Source organism: Typopeltis vanoorti, chromosome 2 (assembly GCF_054136105.1).
Source record: "Typopeltis vanoorti isolate ZY-2024b chromosome 2, IOZ_Tvanoo_1.0, whole genome shotgun sequence".
Taxonomy (NCBI): domain Eukaryota; kingdom Metazoa; phylum Arthropoda; class Arachnida; order Uropygi; family Thelyphonidae; genus Typopeltis; species Typopeltis vanoorti.
In genome coordinates, this window is record NC_143550.1 from 48,543,817 (window position 1) to 48,555,858 (window position 12,042).

At 35.2% G+C, this 12,042-nt stretch overlaps 1 protein-coding gene across 1 annotated transcript in view; it reads left to right on the forward strand.

Moving 5' to 3' along the window:
* Window positions 1-12,042, forward strand: part of LOC150108988 (casein kinase I-like) — a 129,008-nt gene that overhangs the window by 81,019 nt on the left and 35,947 nt on the right. Inside the window, exon 5 of the mRNA XM_090411213.1 lies at window positions 10,038-10,208. Within this exon, the coding sequence (XP_090267339.1) occupies window positions 10,038-10,208 (171 nt within the window). The remainder of the gene's footprint in view (window positions 1-10,037; window positions 10,209-12,042) is intronic.

The window sequence follows — 12,042 nt, forward strand, 5'->3', positions numbered from 1 at the left end:
CATAACACACATGGATATTAGAAGTTTTTGGTCAGTCTACGAGATGTTGGTGGCCTTCATCTGAGTTAATAGAGAAGAGAGCATGGCTAGAGAGAGTGCTGGCTCTGGTCCTATTGTAGGAAATGTCTCTCTGGTGTTCTTCCATACGCAAAAGGATGGATTTAGCTGTCTAACCATAATATGGTTTTCCACATTCACACAAAATCTTGTAGACTCCTGGCTGAGTATTATATATATATATATATATATGCATATTTTTATTTTATTTTTACATAATCTAAAAACCTTCTACTCTAGAGACCAAATATGGAATTTTTCAAGCTACTTAAAGCTTCCAATAATGTGGAGATGGTGGTTTCAATTGGAGTATATTGAAATTCAGCTCCAACTGAAGACAATTTATGGTAACCACTCTGCCAACTAGATTGGCAAAAAATTACCAGAGTATTCCATAATGCGCAAAATTATCTCTTAATTCTTTTCATTATAAATTACTTTCTAAGCAAACAGAAAAACTTCAGCTATAAAGTAGGTGATTATGAGAAGCTCCACAGTGAACTGGCATCAGAACAGTGGAATAAGTTATTATTATTGTATGTGCACTTCCCTGCAGTCTGAAGACTCATTGTAGGAGATGCAAACAGTCCAAACTATCTACACAATCTATCACAGTGCTTCCCAAAATGTGGCCCGCGGCCCCCTCGGGGACCGCAAGTTTTGTTGAGGGGGGGGCCGTGAAATAATGATAACAAATTTGAAATGTTTTAAGATTAAGTAGATTTTTTTTTTTATCTGGAAAGAAACGTATTTAAGTTTTATTTTTTTTAATGGAAAAACCACACAGTATTGGTTCACAAATTTAGCTTCTTGTGTATTTCAGCGCTTAATGAATATTAGTAAATATATGCTTATTCCTGTAATTTCATTTCAAAAAAACGTATTGATAAGAAGCACAAATGCTTAAAAATGCAAAATCTTGTGCTCATTGCTAGTGTACACAGGTCAAATGCAAAATATAAATACAATAAATATCTCTAATAAATAAATAAATAAATAAATATACAATATAATAATAATCTCTCTCTGTATTACAAATTTTATTTTTTCGATGGGGGCCATGAAATATTTAAATTTTTCCAAAGGGGCCTTTACATCCATAAGTTTGGGAAGCACTGATCTATCGTACCTCTCCTTGAACCCATTAACAGACAAAAGCATTCACAACTGACTCTGGCAATCCATTCCACTCATTCGCAACTCTCCAAGCAAAAAATCTAGTCCTGACACCCCTACTAACCACACCTTTATTCAACTTAAAGGGATGACCTCTTGTTCAGGCCGTTGTAGCTAACATTTCCTCTGTATCAATCGTATAAAACCCTTTAAGCAACTTAAATGTTTCTATCATTATCCCCCTTTTTCTCCTATCAACCGACTTTTGCAATACACATCCCCTCTCAATCTACCTTTTATAGGGAACACTCCACAGACCATTCATCATCTTGATCACTTACATCTGAATCTTCTCCACTGCTTCCTCATCTCTAAGAGACCGAGGAGACCAGACTTGAGCACAGTAATCCAGATGTGGACTTATCAAGGTCTTATAAAGAGGAATAACAACTTCCTTATCTCTTCTTGCTAATCATCAACATCAAATTCCTGACATGTACCCTCAAGGGGTGTACAGGATATGATAGTACTACATGAAAAACATCATTACTAACTTCCTATCTCCAATTTTCCTCCAAATCAGTCTGTTACTTGTCAAGACTCCAACATTATCAGATCTTATATTTCTGTCGTCTAAGGCACTTTGTACTGTATCCATCCACCTATATCTTGGTCTTCCTCTGGGGTCGTTTTCCTTTTTGTTAATGTGTTCTTCAAAAGCCAAGTATAATCTTATGGGCTACCTTAGTAACCTCAGCAATGTCTTCTAAACTTAACTCTGTCTCTCCCTAAATCTCTAACTTCATCTATTTCCTGGAGTACAGTTTCATCAATGTGATGCACAAATTGTAATCTATTTATTCCAAAATACTGAACTTTACATTTCACCACATTAAACTGACACCCATTATCTTTTGCTCATACTGATAGTGTATTTATGAGGGTGGTCTGGAAAGTTCTCAGCCTAACAATGAAAAAACGAATTTATAATTTCAAAATTATTTTATGTGCACTTCCTTCTGTTTCCACCTTGATACATTTCCTGCAGGTATTTTCACACTTAACTGGCTATCATCATTCTTTTACTTTTTCTCAAATCCCCAAGTTTGTGAATATGCATGATCTGCTCAACAGCTCTAAAATTTTTGAACCAAATTCTCATTTTCCTCTTTAATCCCATCTATGTCTGCTTGAGAACCATCTTCTCAACATAGTTTTTTCCCTATAGACTACAACCTTCAGTTCAAAAAACATATTAACCAGGCTCCCTCTTTCTTCGTGATCACTTAAACTCATATAGCTGATGTGCTCTAAGCTTTTGCAACTTGTATGTGAAGCCAATAAAATAGCCTTGCACTGTGATTCCTTTACTATTCACACAATTCTTTTTGGTTCACAAATTTATCTTCCTTATTTCAGATACTTCTTGCATTAGTATACAGACTAAGTCTATGTGAAATCCCACAAGTCATACCATATTATTATTTCTCTGCACAAGCAAAGCAATTACTCTAGAGACCAAACATAGAACTTTTTCAAGCCACTTAAGGCCTCCAAACACCCATGACCACGGTGGAATATGAATCCGCAGTCTGTTGGTTGGAGAGAGGATACGCCAACCAGGCTAGTAAATATTTATTATAATAATAAAATATTTACTATAATAATTACTTGCTCATGCTCCTTGTGTTAATTTACTGATGCATGTAATCCACCATATCTTTTCTTGCACACATGGTGTCTAGCAGCAACCAAGTCTATATTTTATCCTGTTAGCCTCTGTATCACACTAAGTTGCTGCAAATACAATTTATATTAAGCATTACATTAAAATCTTTCTGATTAACTCTTTTTTTTGCTGTGTTTACCTGCTGTCATCATACCTCTACCCCTCCTGTTCTCTCCATCCTCCTTGAAAATGCTATACTCCTCACATATTATCTCTAACTACATAGCCTACTGTCAAGTCTTACTAATGCCTATAACTTTTGGTTACATCAACTAATAGCAAATTCTTCCCTCTTATTCCTGATATTTCTAGCATTAATATACATAATCTGCAGTATCTCCTTAGCCCCCCCCCCCCCTGTCTACTGCTTGGAATTAAGTCAGTGGACACCCCCAATGGCAAGGTGCATCATGGCATTGATGAGTCGTGTGTTTGTAACCAGTATAAATTGGAGGAATATGATATTCCCAAGGTTAGTTTGTCCAAGTGAAATGGCTGTGAGAAGGGAACTGAGAGAGTTTGAAAGAGGTTTTGTGATAGGATGCCATGTCACAGGCCTATCTGTTCAGCAAATTATTGACAAATTGGGCCATCCCAGGTCAACAGTCAGTGATACCATACTGAGATGGAAGCACAGAATCAAGTGCTACCTGCAGCAGATGGCCCACCACATTCACTGAATGTGACCACAGGCTGCTATGAAGAATAATAGTTAAAAACCACCATTCGTTGGCCGAACGTTGAATGCACATGCAACATTTTACTCAGTATGATCTACTCATTTTCAATGTACAAAAGCATTGAGAACCAAGGCTCACAACATGGGTTTCCATAGTGGGACTGCAATATGCAAGCCCCACATTACCTGAACCAACATGCAGTGTTGTCTTCAGTGGTGCAAAGATCATGTACAATAAGACAAAGTTTCAGAAACTGTGTTATGGAGCAACCAACCACTGAACCCTCACTGAGCAGATGGATGAGTGTGGGTGTAGTGGATTCCCTGGTGAACGTCTCTTACCAGAGTGCATAACCCCAACTATGAAATTCTGAGTGATGGTATGGTCCTAGTTTGGCCTCCAACCTCTGTTTGTGATGCCACGAACGTTGAACTCTTGGACATTCTCAACAATACAATGTTTCCAACTTTATGGCATTTCTATAGAACTGACCATTGTCTCTTTCAGCAAGACAGTGCACATGTCATAAGGCTCCTGCTGTAACTGTATGGTTTATGGACATGAATGTCACCATGCACTCCACAGCACCCTGATCTCAACCCTATTGAACATCTATTGGATGATGTCAAGGGACATCTGCCCCCACAAGTCCAGGACCTCATTACATGCCTAAGGGAAAAATGGTCCAAAATTCCCATTGATCTCTGTCATATTCTTGGGGAAAGTATACCCTGTGGGATTGCTTCAGTCATCACATCAAAAAGGAGGAGGTCCTACATCTTAAGGTAGGTTCCGTAGGTATTTATTTCTCACATTATGGTGTCCATTGACTACCCCACTTATTTGCATTATCTGAAAGAGACTAAATTATGCAGTTTTGGGATCATTCTTACATTCACCTTGTGAATTCTCGTGAATACACTCATCTGCATCCCCTGCATACATCCTGTTTCCTGACTGCATTTTCACATACAGCAAACAGTGCTTTCTCAAAACGTCGAACTCCAAATCTATTTAAATACGGTCCATCAGCCTTATATAAGCCTTCCATCCATCATATGCAATCCAAAGGCTACAAACTACATACCATTCTTTCTGTATGATCTACTCATTAACTCATTTGCAATCATGATAGAATCTTGCTTCTATCGTGGCATGGCAGTACCCACAATCTCTCTCTCTCTCACTTCTCCAATAACTCTTTCATATCTTCTCTCATAATATACTTTCACCTTTTAGTACCTGGCTAAAATTGTCACTTTTTCATTAAGATCTTCTCTCATCACAGAATTGCCACTACTTCATGCTGTTTTTTTTTTCTCAGCTGTACCACTCACCTGATTTTTGCAATTGCTTTGGTTTACACCAGAGGGTTACTTTCATTAGCTTTCTTACCAAAATGTTTTTGTTGACATTCTCCTCTCTGCTATCACTTGTTTTACTCATCCCACACAACTGGCAGTCATTTATAAATCACATGTCACTTTCATTCCACAAATGTTTCACTCTTTTGTAACAAATGCATTTCACACACACACACCACACTAAACAAAATCTCTCTCTGAAACACATCTGACAAAGATGTCTTAAATTGTTTTATTATGTATGCTTACAATCAAGTAGTTATCATATAGTATACTTTAAATTTTACTTAATATCTCAGTTAAGATGGAATCTAAATTAAATCCTAATGCAAATTAAAAGCCATATCATAATTTTAAGTTTTAAAAGAGGTATACCGTGAGTAGACATATCAATACAAAATTAATAACGGAAAAAACTCACGTACAAAGATTATTTAATAGTATAATTTTCGCCTGTGTGTCACAGGCATCTTCAGTACATTAAGCTCAAATTAAACAATAACTGACAATTCCAAAAAGCACCACCTAAGTAACTGGTGTAAGATAACTAAAAAGGTCAATAAATTTCCTAAAAACAAATAAAAAAAAAATCAATACAATAAAAAGTTAGGAAAGATTAGCTGATTTGTAAAGTACTATCTCCCATAAAGGGGATAGACGTAAGCCGTCGGATCTGTTTAAATTAGGAGAATGAAGTAGAGTTTCACATGTTTCTTTATAAAGGCATTCTATGAGAAACTGACTTTTTTGAAGAACTCTTGTCTCTCTCCAGTGAACTCTGCATCTAGTGAAGATGGCATGTTCTGCAAGTCCAGACTTTTCAGGTTTAAAGTATTCAATATAAGATTGGTGTTCTTCTACCCGAATAGAGGCAGATCTTCCCCTTTGTCCGAAATAAGATGATCCACAAGAGCACGGAATCTGGTAGACACCTGGATGATTAAGATGTGGAAGCTTGTCCTTAGGAGAAGTGAGAAATGTGGAGATTGTTCTAAACGGTCGAAAGGTAACAAAAATATTCAGTGGTTTTAAAACTTTTGCTATACGTTCACTGATGTCTTTCTCCTGCTATCTCCAATTTCTTTATGGAACATTTTGAACAATGTATCTTTGACAACATTTCTCCCAGACCTACTCATTGGTTCAGATATGTCGATGACATTTTTGTTGTATGGAATGGCTCTTCGGATGAACTTCAACAATTTCTCACTAAGTTAAACGCATTTCATCCTAGGATCAAGTTTACCCTAGAAGTAGAATCAAATAAGCAGTTAGCCTTTTTAGATCTTCTAATTCTTCGCCAATCAGATGGTAATAACCTACATTTCTCAGTTTATAGAAAGAAGACTCATACAGGCCATTATATCCATGCGGAATCTCATCACCATCCCAGTCAAAAGGCAGGAACTATTAAAACACTGGTTCATCAGGCCTACTCCTTTTGTTCTTCAGACAATCTTTTACAGAAAGAACTACAATGTATAACTTCTTCCTTTCTATCTAATGGTTATAAGAATTTGCTTCATTAAAAGAACTTTGAGTAGTTTTAATGTCTTCCTCTTCAAACACAGAAGAAATAATGCACATTACTATCCCTTATGTACAAGGCATCAATGAACGTATAGCAAAAGTTTTAAAACCATTGAATATTTTTGTTGCCTTTCAACCGTTTAGAAAAATCTCCACATTTCTCACTTCTCCTAAAGACAAGCTTCCACATCTTAATCATCCAGGTGTCTACCAGATTCTGTGCTCTTGTGGATTATCTTATTTCGGACAAATGGGAAGATCTGCCTCTATTTGGGTAGAAGAACACCAATCTTATATTGAATACTTTAAACCTGAAAAGTCTGGACTTGCAGAACATGCCATCTTCACTAGATGCAGAGTTCACTGGAGAGAGACAAGAGTTCTTCAAAAAAGTCAGTTTCTCATGGAATGCCTTTATAAAGAAACATGTGAAACTCTACTTCATTCTCCTAACTTAAACAGATCCGACGGCTTACGTCTATCCCCTTTATGACAGATAGTACTTTACAAATCAGCTAATCTTTCCTAACTTTTTATTGTATTGATTTTTTTTTTTAGGAAATTTATTGACCTTTTTAGTTATCTTATGCCAGCTACTTAGGTGGCGCTTTTTGGAATTGTCAGTTATTGTTTAATTTGAGCTTAATGTACTGAAGATTCCTGTGACACACAGGCGAAAATTATACTATTAAATAATCTTTGTACGTGAGTTTTTTCCGTTATTAATTTTGTATCGATATCATAATTTTATTTAATAAAATAAGCTTATCTTTTCAAAATATTCTTAACAATCTTCATCCACATGCTGCCCAGTTTGCCTAATTTATCGGTAAAGCTGATAAAGTAAAACTTTTGTCATCTTGACAAAACTGATTACCACAATAAAATTTTAGATATTGTAAATGATGCCAGCACTTATAAATTAATTACAGTGGACCCTATTCTCATTATTATAAAACAAATGTAAGTTTCAGTAAGGAAATACCGTGAGTAGACATATTACTTACTATCATAATAACGGAATTAACTCGCATAAAATATTCTTTATTCGTAGAATTTTCGCCTGAGTATCACAGGCATCATCAGTACAGGTACAAAGGCTAATTAAACAATAACTGTTACATTCACGAAGTGCCACCTAAGTAGCTAAGTTTAAATTTCGTAAATTTATTTTAAAAAAAAAAATTTTTTTTTTAAACTTTTTTTTAAATATTTTTTTGTTTCGGATGAACATTTCCCATGGAAATATTTATAGAATATACAAATTGAAGAGACTAAACTTTTGTGTGAAAGTGAAGGGAGTGAGTTGGTAAAATATGGGTCATTTATCAGTCTAATTACTCTCCTCAGTATTTAGTCAAGCATTTTGAGAGAGCTTTTAGGAGCCCACTCTAAATGTGAGAATAGTATTCGATAGCTGGGTGGATTAGTAATTTGTATATGGTTAACAGCTGTTTAGAAGTGAAGTAACATCTTAAGTGAAAGAGAAATCCTAGTTTTTTGGAAGCTGAGGATGCAGTGGTTGTGATGTGTTTATGCCAGGAGAGGCTTGATGTCAGGGTAATTCCAAGAAAATAAATCTCATCTTGTCTGGAAATTTGAGTGTTATCAAAAATAATACTAGGGGAAAATGGTTATTTTTTGTGAGAAATAACACAGAACTGGGTTTTATTAGCATTGAAGTTGACGAGCTTATCTAAGCCCCATTGTAGGATGGTTTGGAGGTCAGAATTAAGAGTAGTGGTGGTTGATGTTCTGTGGGTTGAAGTGAGTTGTGTAGAGTAAGGTTTGTCAAATGAAAGGGAGGAGTGCAATATGCTGTCATCTGCAAAACTGTGTATTGGGTTGGAGGTCAACATTGATATACAGAAGGAAGAGGGTCAGTGAGAGAACTGTACCTTGTGGGACCCCAGCATTAGTTGGATGGTGAGAGGATAGGGTGCCATCTACCATCACACATAGTGTGCGTCCTGACAGAAAGCTGGCATTCCATCTGCAGAAGTCCTGAGAAAATCCAAATGATAGGAATATGCTTAGTAAGCCTTTGTGCCAGACCTGGTCAAAGCTTTAGAGATATCGTGCGACCACTTGGAATTTGCCAAATTTCTCTATGGCATTGGTCCAGAAATGGGTGATATATGAGAGTAGATCTCCTGTTGATTTGCATTGATGGAGTCCGTACTGGTGGTCGCTTAATAGCTGGGTACCTTCAAGGTAAAGTAAGAGTTAAGAATTGATGGTAATGAGAATAAACTGATCAAATTTTTTAAAATAATAAAAATATTTATGAACCATTTCTCAGTCTTCACAGATGATTTGCAGAACTTTTCCTTGCCCATGTGAAATTGCAATTTTGTTTTCCTCTTTGTTGTTGATATCTCAGTAATGTCCTATGTACCAGTAATGAGAGTGCTGCATTAAAACTGTTTTATTCTTTGCACACCTTTAGCCACAAATTATAATCTACCATCAAACATGAGAAATAAAAATCTACTAACTTTTTTAATTTGATCTTAACAAGATCATATCATTACATAAATACAAAATCATGTCACATAGCCATAAATATTGGTAAATTACTTGTACTTCTCTTCCTGTCATCCCTTATGTATGAAAGGATTGGTCATATTAACATTAACAGGTTATTTAATGCTTACAATTACTTATCAACCACTGCCTTAAACCAAGATCACTAACTTTAATAATTTGAAATAATTTGAAAATTTTATAAATATTGCAGTCATCTCCACTATCTAGAGTATTCAGATATAATTATTATTATTACGTGACACCTCCAGGGAGTCCAAAGACTCGTCGCAGGAGGGTACCTACTCTTCAACTCTCCATCTACACCACTCAATCCACCACAACTATACCAATGCCGTCTACTGCCAATCACCAGCCCTAATATTTTCACAGACAATCATAAATATCTATGCCCAAGCCAGGATTTGAATCCGCAGCCTTTTGGCTGGAGAGTGGATACGCTAACCACTCGGCCAACCAAGCCTGCATGTTTCAGTATTCTGTCAAAAATTTTAATGTTTAGATAAAGTTAATTTTTACTCTTACGGAACAGTTTTGTTTTCCTTAGTATTTCACATTGATATACCACCTTTGCTCTATAGTTGACATCCAGTCTTATAAACTTGACATATAGTTAGCAGTCCCTTGTTTTTCCCTTAAGTAACTTCTGTAATATATTTTATTACAAATTGCAGGTATTCCAATTTAATGTGAACAAATTTTCTTTCTCTCTCTCTCCCACCCAAATTCAACCCTTCACTGCTGAAATGCTGTTAAAAGGGAAATTTTATATAACATTCAGACCATTTTTTCTAATTTATGTTTCAAAAGGAGATGCTATGAAGACAGTATGAAGCACTGAAATTGCTTTTGAAAAGAAATGGTTGGGTTATAGGATAAAAAAGAAATAAAGAAATGCAGTAATATTCATATTAAACTCCTTTATTTCAGAATATTACTTAAGGACTTTATTATGCACATGATTTATGTTATTATTTATTTATTTATTTAATTTTTTTTTTTTTTAATGCTCAGAACAAAGTCGACGAGATGATTTGGAATCTCTAGGCTATGTTCTAATGTATTTCAATAGGGGAAGTCTTCCCTGGCAAGGGCTTCGTGCAGCTACAAAAAGACAAAAGTATGAACGAATCAGTGAAAAGAAAATGTCTACTCCTATAGAAGAACTATGTAGAAATTTTCCTTGTAAGTAATTTATTATTCATATTTGCTGCATTCGATTTTTTCCATTTAACCATTTTTCAAAGTCCAGTTCTAAATTTATAAATCTCTGTATATGAATATTACATCCTGAGTACATGTAATGTACTAATAGACAATCCACCATGAAAAAATAGGGACAAGTGATTCTCTGTTTGTTCATGATGGTAGCTGTTTGTAGCCAAAAATTGTCATCTGTTATTGCCGAAATATGTTATTACAGTGTTATCTCATTTCATATACTCCTGGGTGTGTTATCTTCAGTCATTGTACCATATTCAATGATTTAATGGATGTTCAAATAGGATTGAACTGATAATCGAAGGGTTAGATAATTGAAATACATTTATGTGGTGCTGTACCAGAAGTAAATTGACAAGTGAGGATGAGTTAATTGAATAGTTACTGATTTGAAGGTCAGATAAATTGTAGATTACTGTATTAGTATTTAGTTTGCAAAACATGCATGCACAATCTGTTCTGGCTATATGCATATTATTGAAATTTGGCATTTGGAATTCTTGAAAACTTTAAGCTATCTCAGTTTTCAATTAATCACTGGTATGGGCACCAGAGGCATATATTCCAGGTGTGAAGTGCACACTCACAGAAGAGCAATATCATCACCAATATTATATTTTTGCATTTATTAGTTAAAGACTCCCCAAATATGTTTCTTGGCCTCACGTGATTCCTAAAATTAAATACAATATAGTAATGCCTCATGAAGAGGGCACTTTTCAACATGTAAATATCACATTCACATTAATAGTCTGGGTGTGCTGTCACAAATATGGATACCTTTGAGACTTTTGAACAGATGGCATAGTGGATCAAATTCTTAGCTTGTTAGTGGTTTTAAACCAATCAGAAGGCAAGACTGTGTGTGCGTGCGTGCGTGCACACTGAGACAGAATTCAGAAATCAGTGGCTGTGATTGGTTATTGTGTCAACCAATCCATCCAATTGAACGTTGCATTTGTCATGAGTTGCTGTTTTTGTTTTCTGAGTGTCATATGTTTTGCATATGTGAAGTGTGAACTGACATGTTTAGGACACCGATATAGGCAAGTTTTAATATATAATTTTCTATAAATAAATTGTAACCTTTTTGCCCATATTAACAGTGGAAAACAGTAAACAATCTATTGAATGTCCCATTTTTTGCCAGAGCTTTTACGGATTGTATGATTGTAGTCAAAGGAGGTAACCCTCGTCCTCCTCTTCCAAATTTACTGTTATGTTTACACCTTTTTGAGTAATTCAAATATACCAACCAAATATAGCATTCTCCTTCATTATTGTTTTTTAATATATTTTAAAACAAAACATTTCCCCCACTTTATGCAGATTTGATTACAATTAATTAATAAATAAATTAAAGTATTCAAAGTTACTACAGTTAACTGCATTGGACCAATTAAGATGAATACTGATGCACTATACACTCTTAAAACTTTAATATGTCAATAAAAATTCAATCACATGGTCAAATTGACCTGAATTTTGTAGCTTATTGAATAAGCCACACGACATCAGAGCCAGTCAAAATGGGCACAACGTTACTGATGGGCACACAAGGGAAAAGATATTGTAATATGTTCTAGCTGAATGGAATTTAATGAACATTTGATATTTAGAATATATCATAAAATATGTCCACATTGTTCAATTTTGTTTTCAGACAGATCATTTTTGATCAGTACATTATTTCAACCACAAAACTAATGTAATAAAAATAACTAACACTGGGTTGTAAAGATCTGAAACAACTAGTTACTGACTAGTTGCGCCACGTTAACTAGTGGCTTCATCTGGG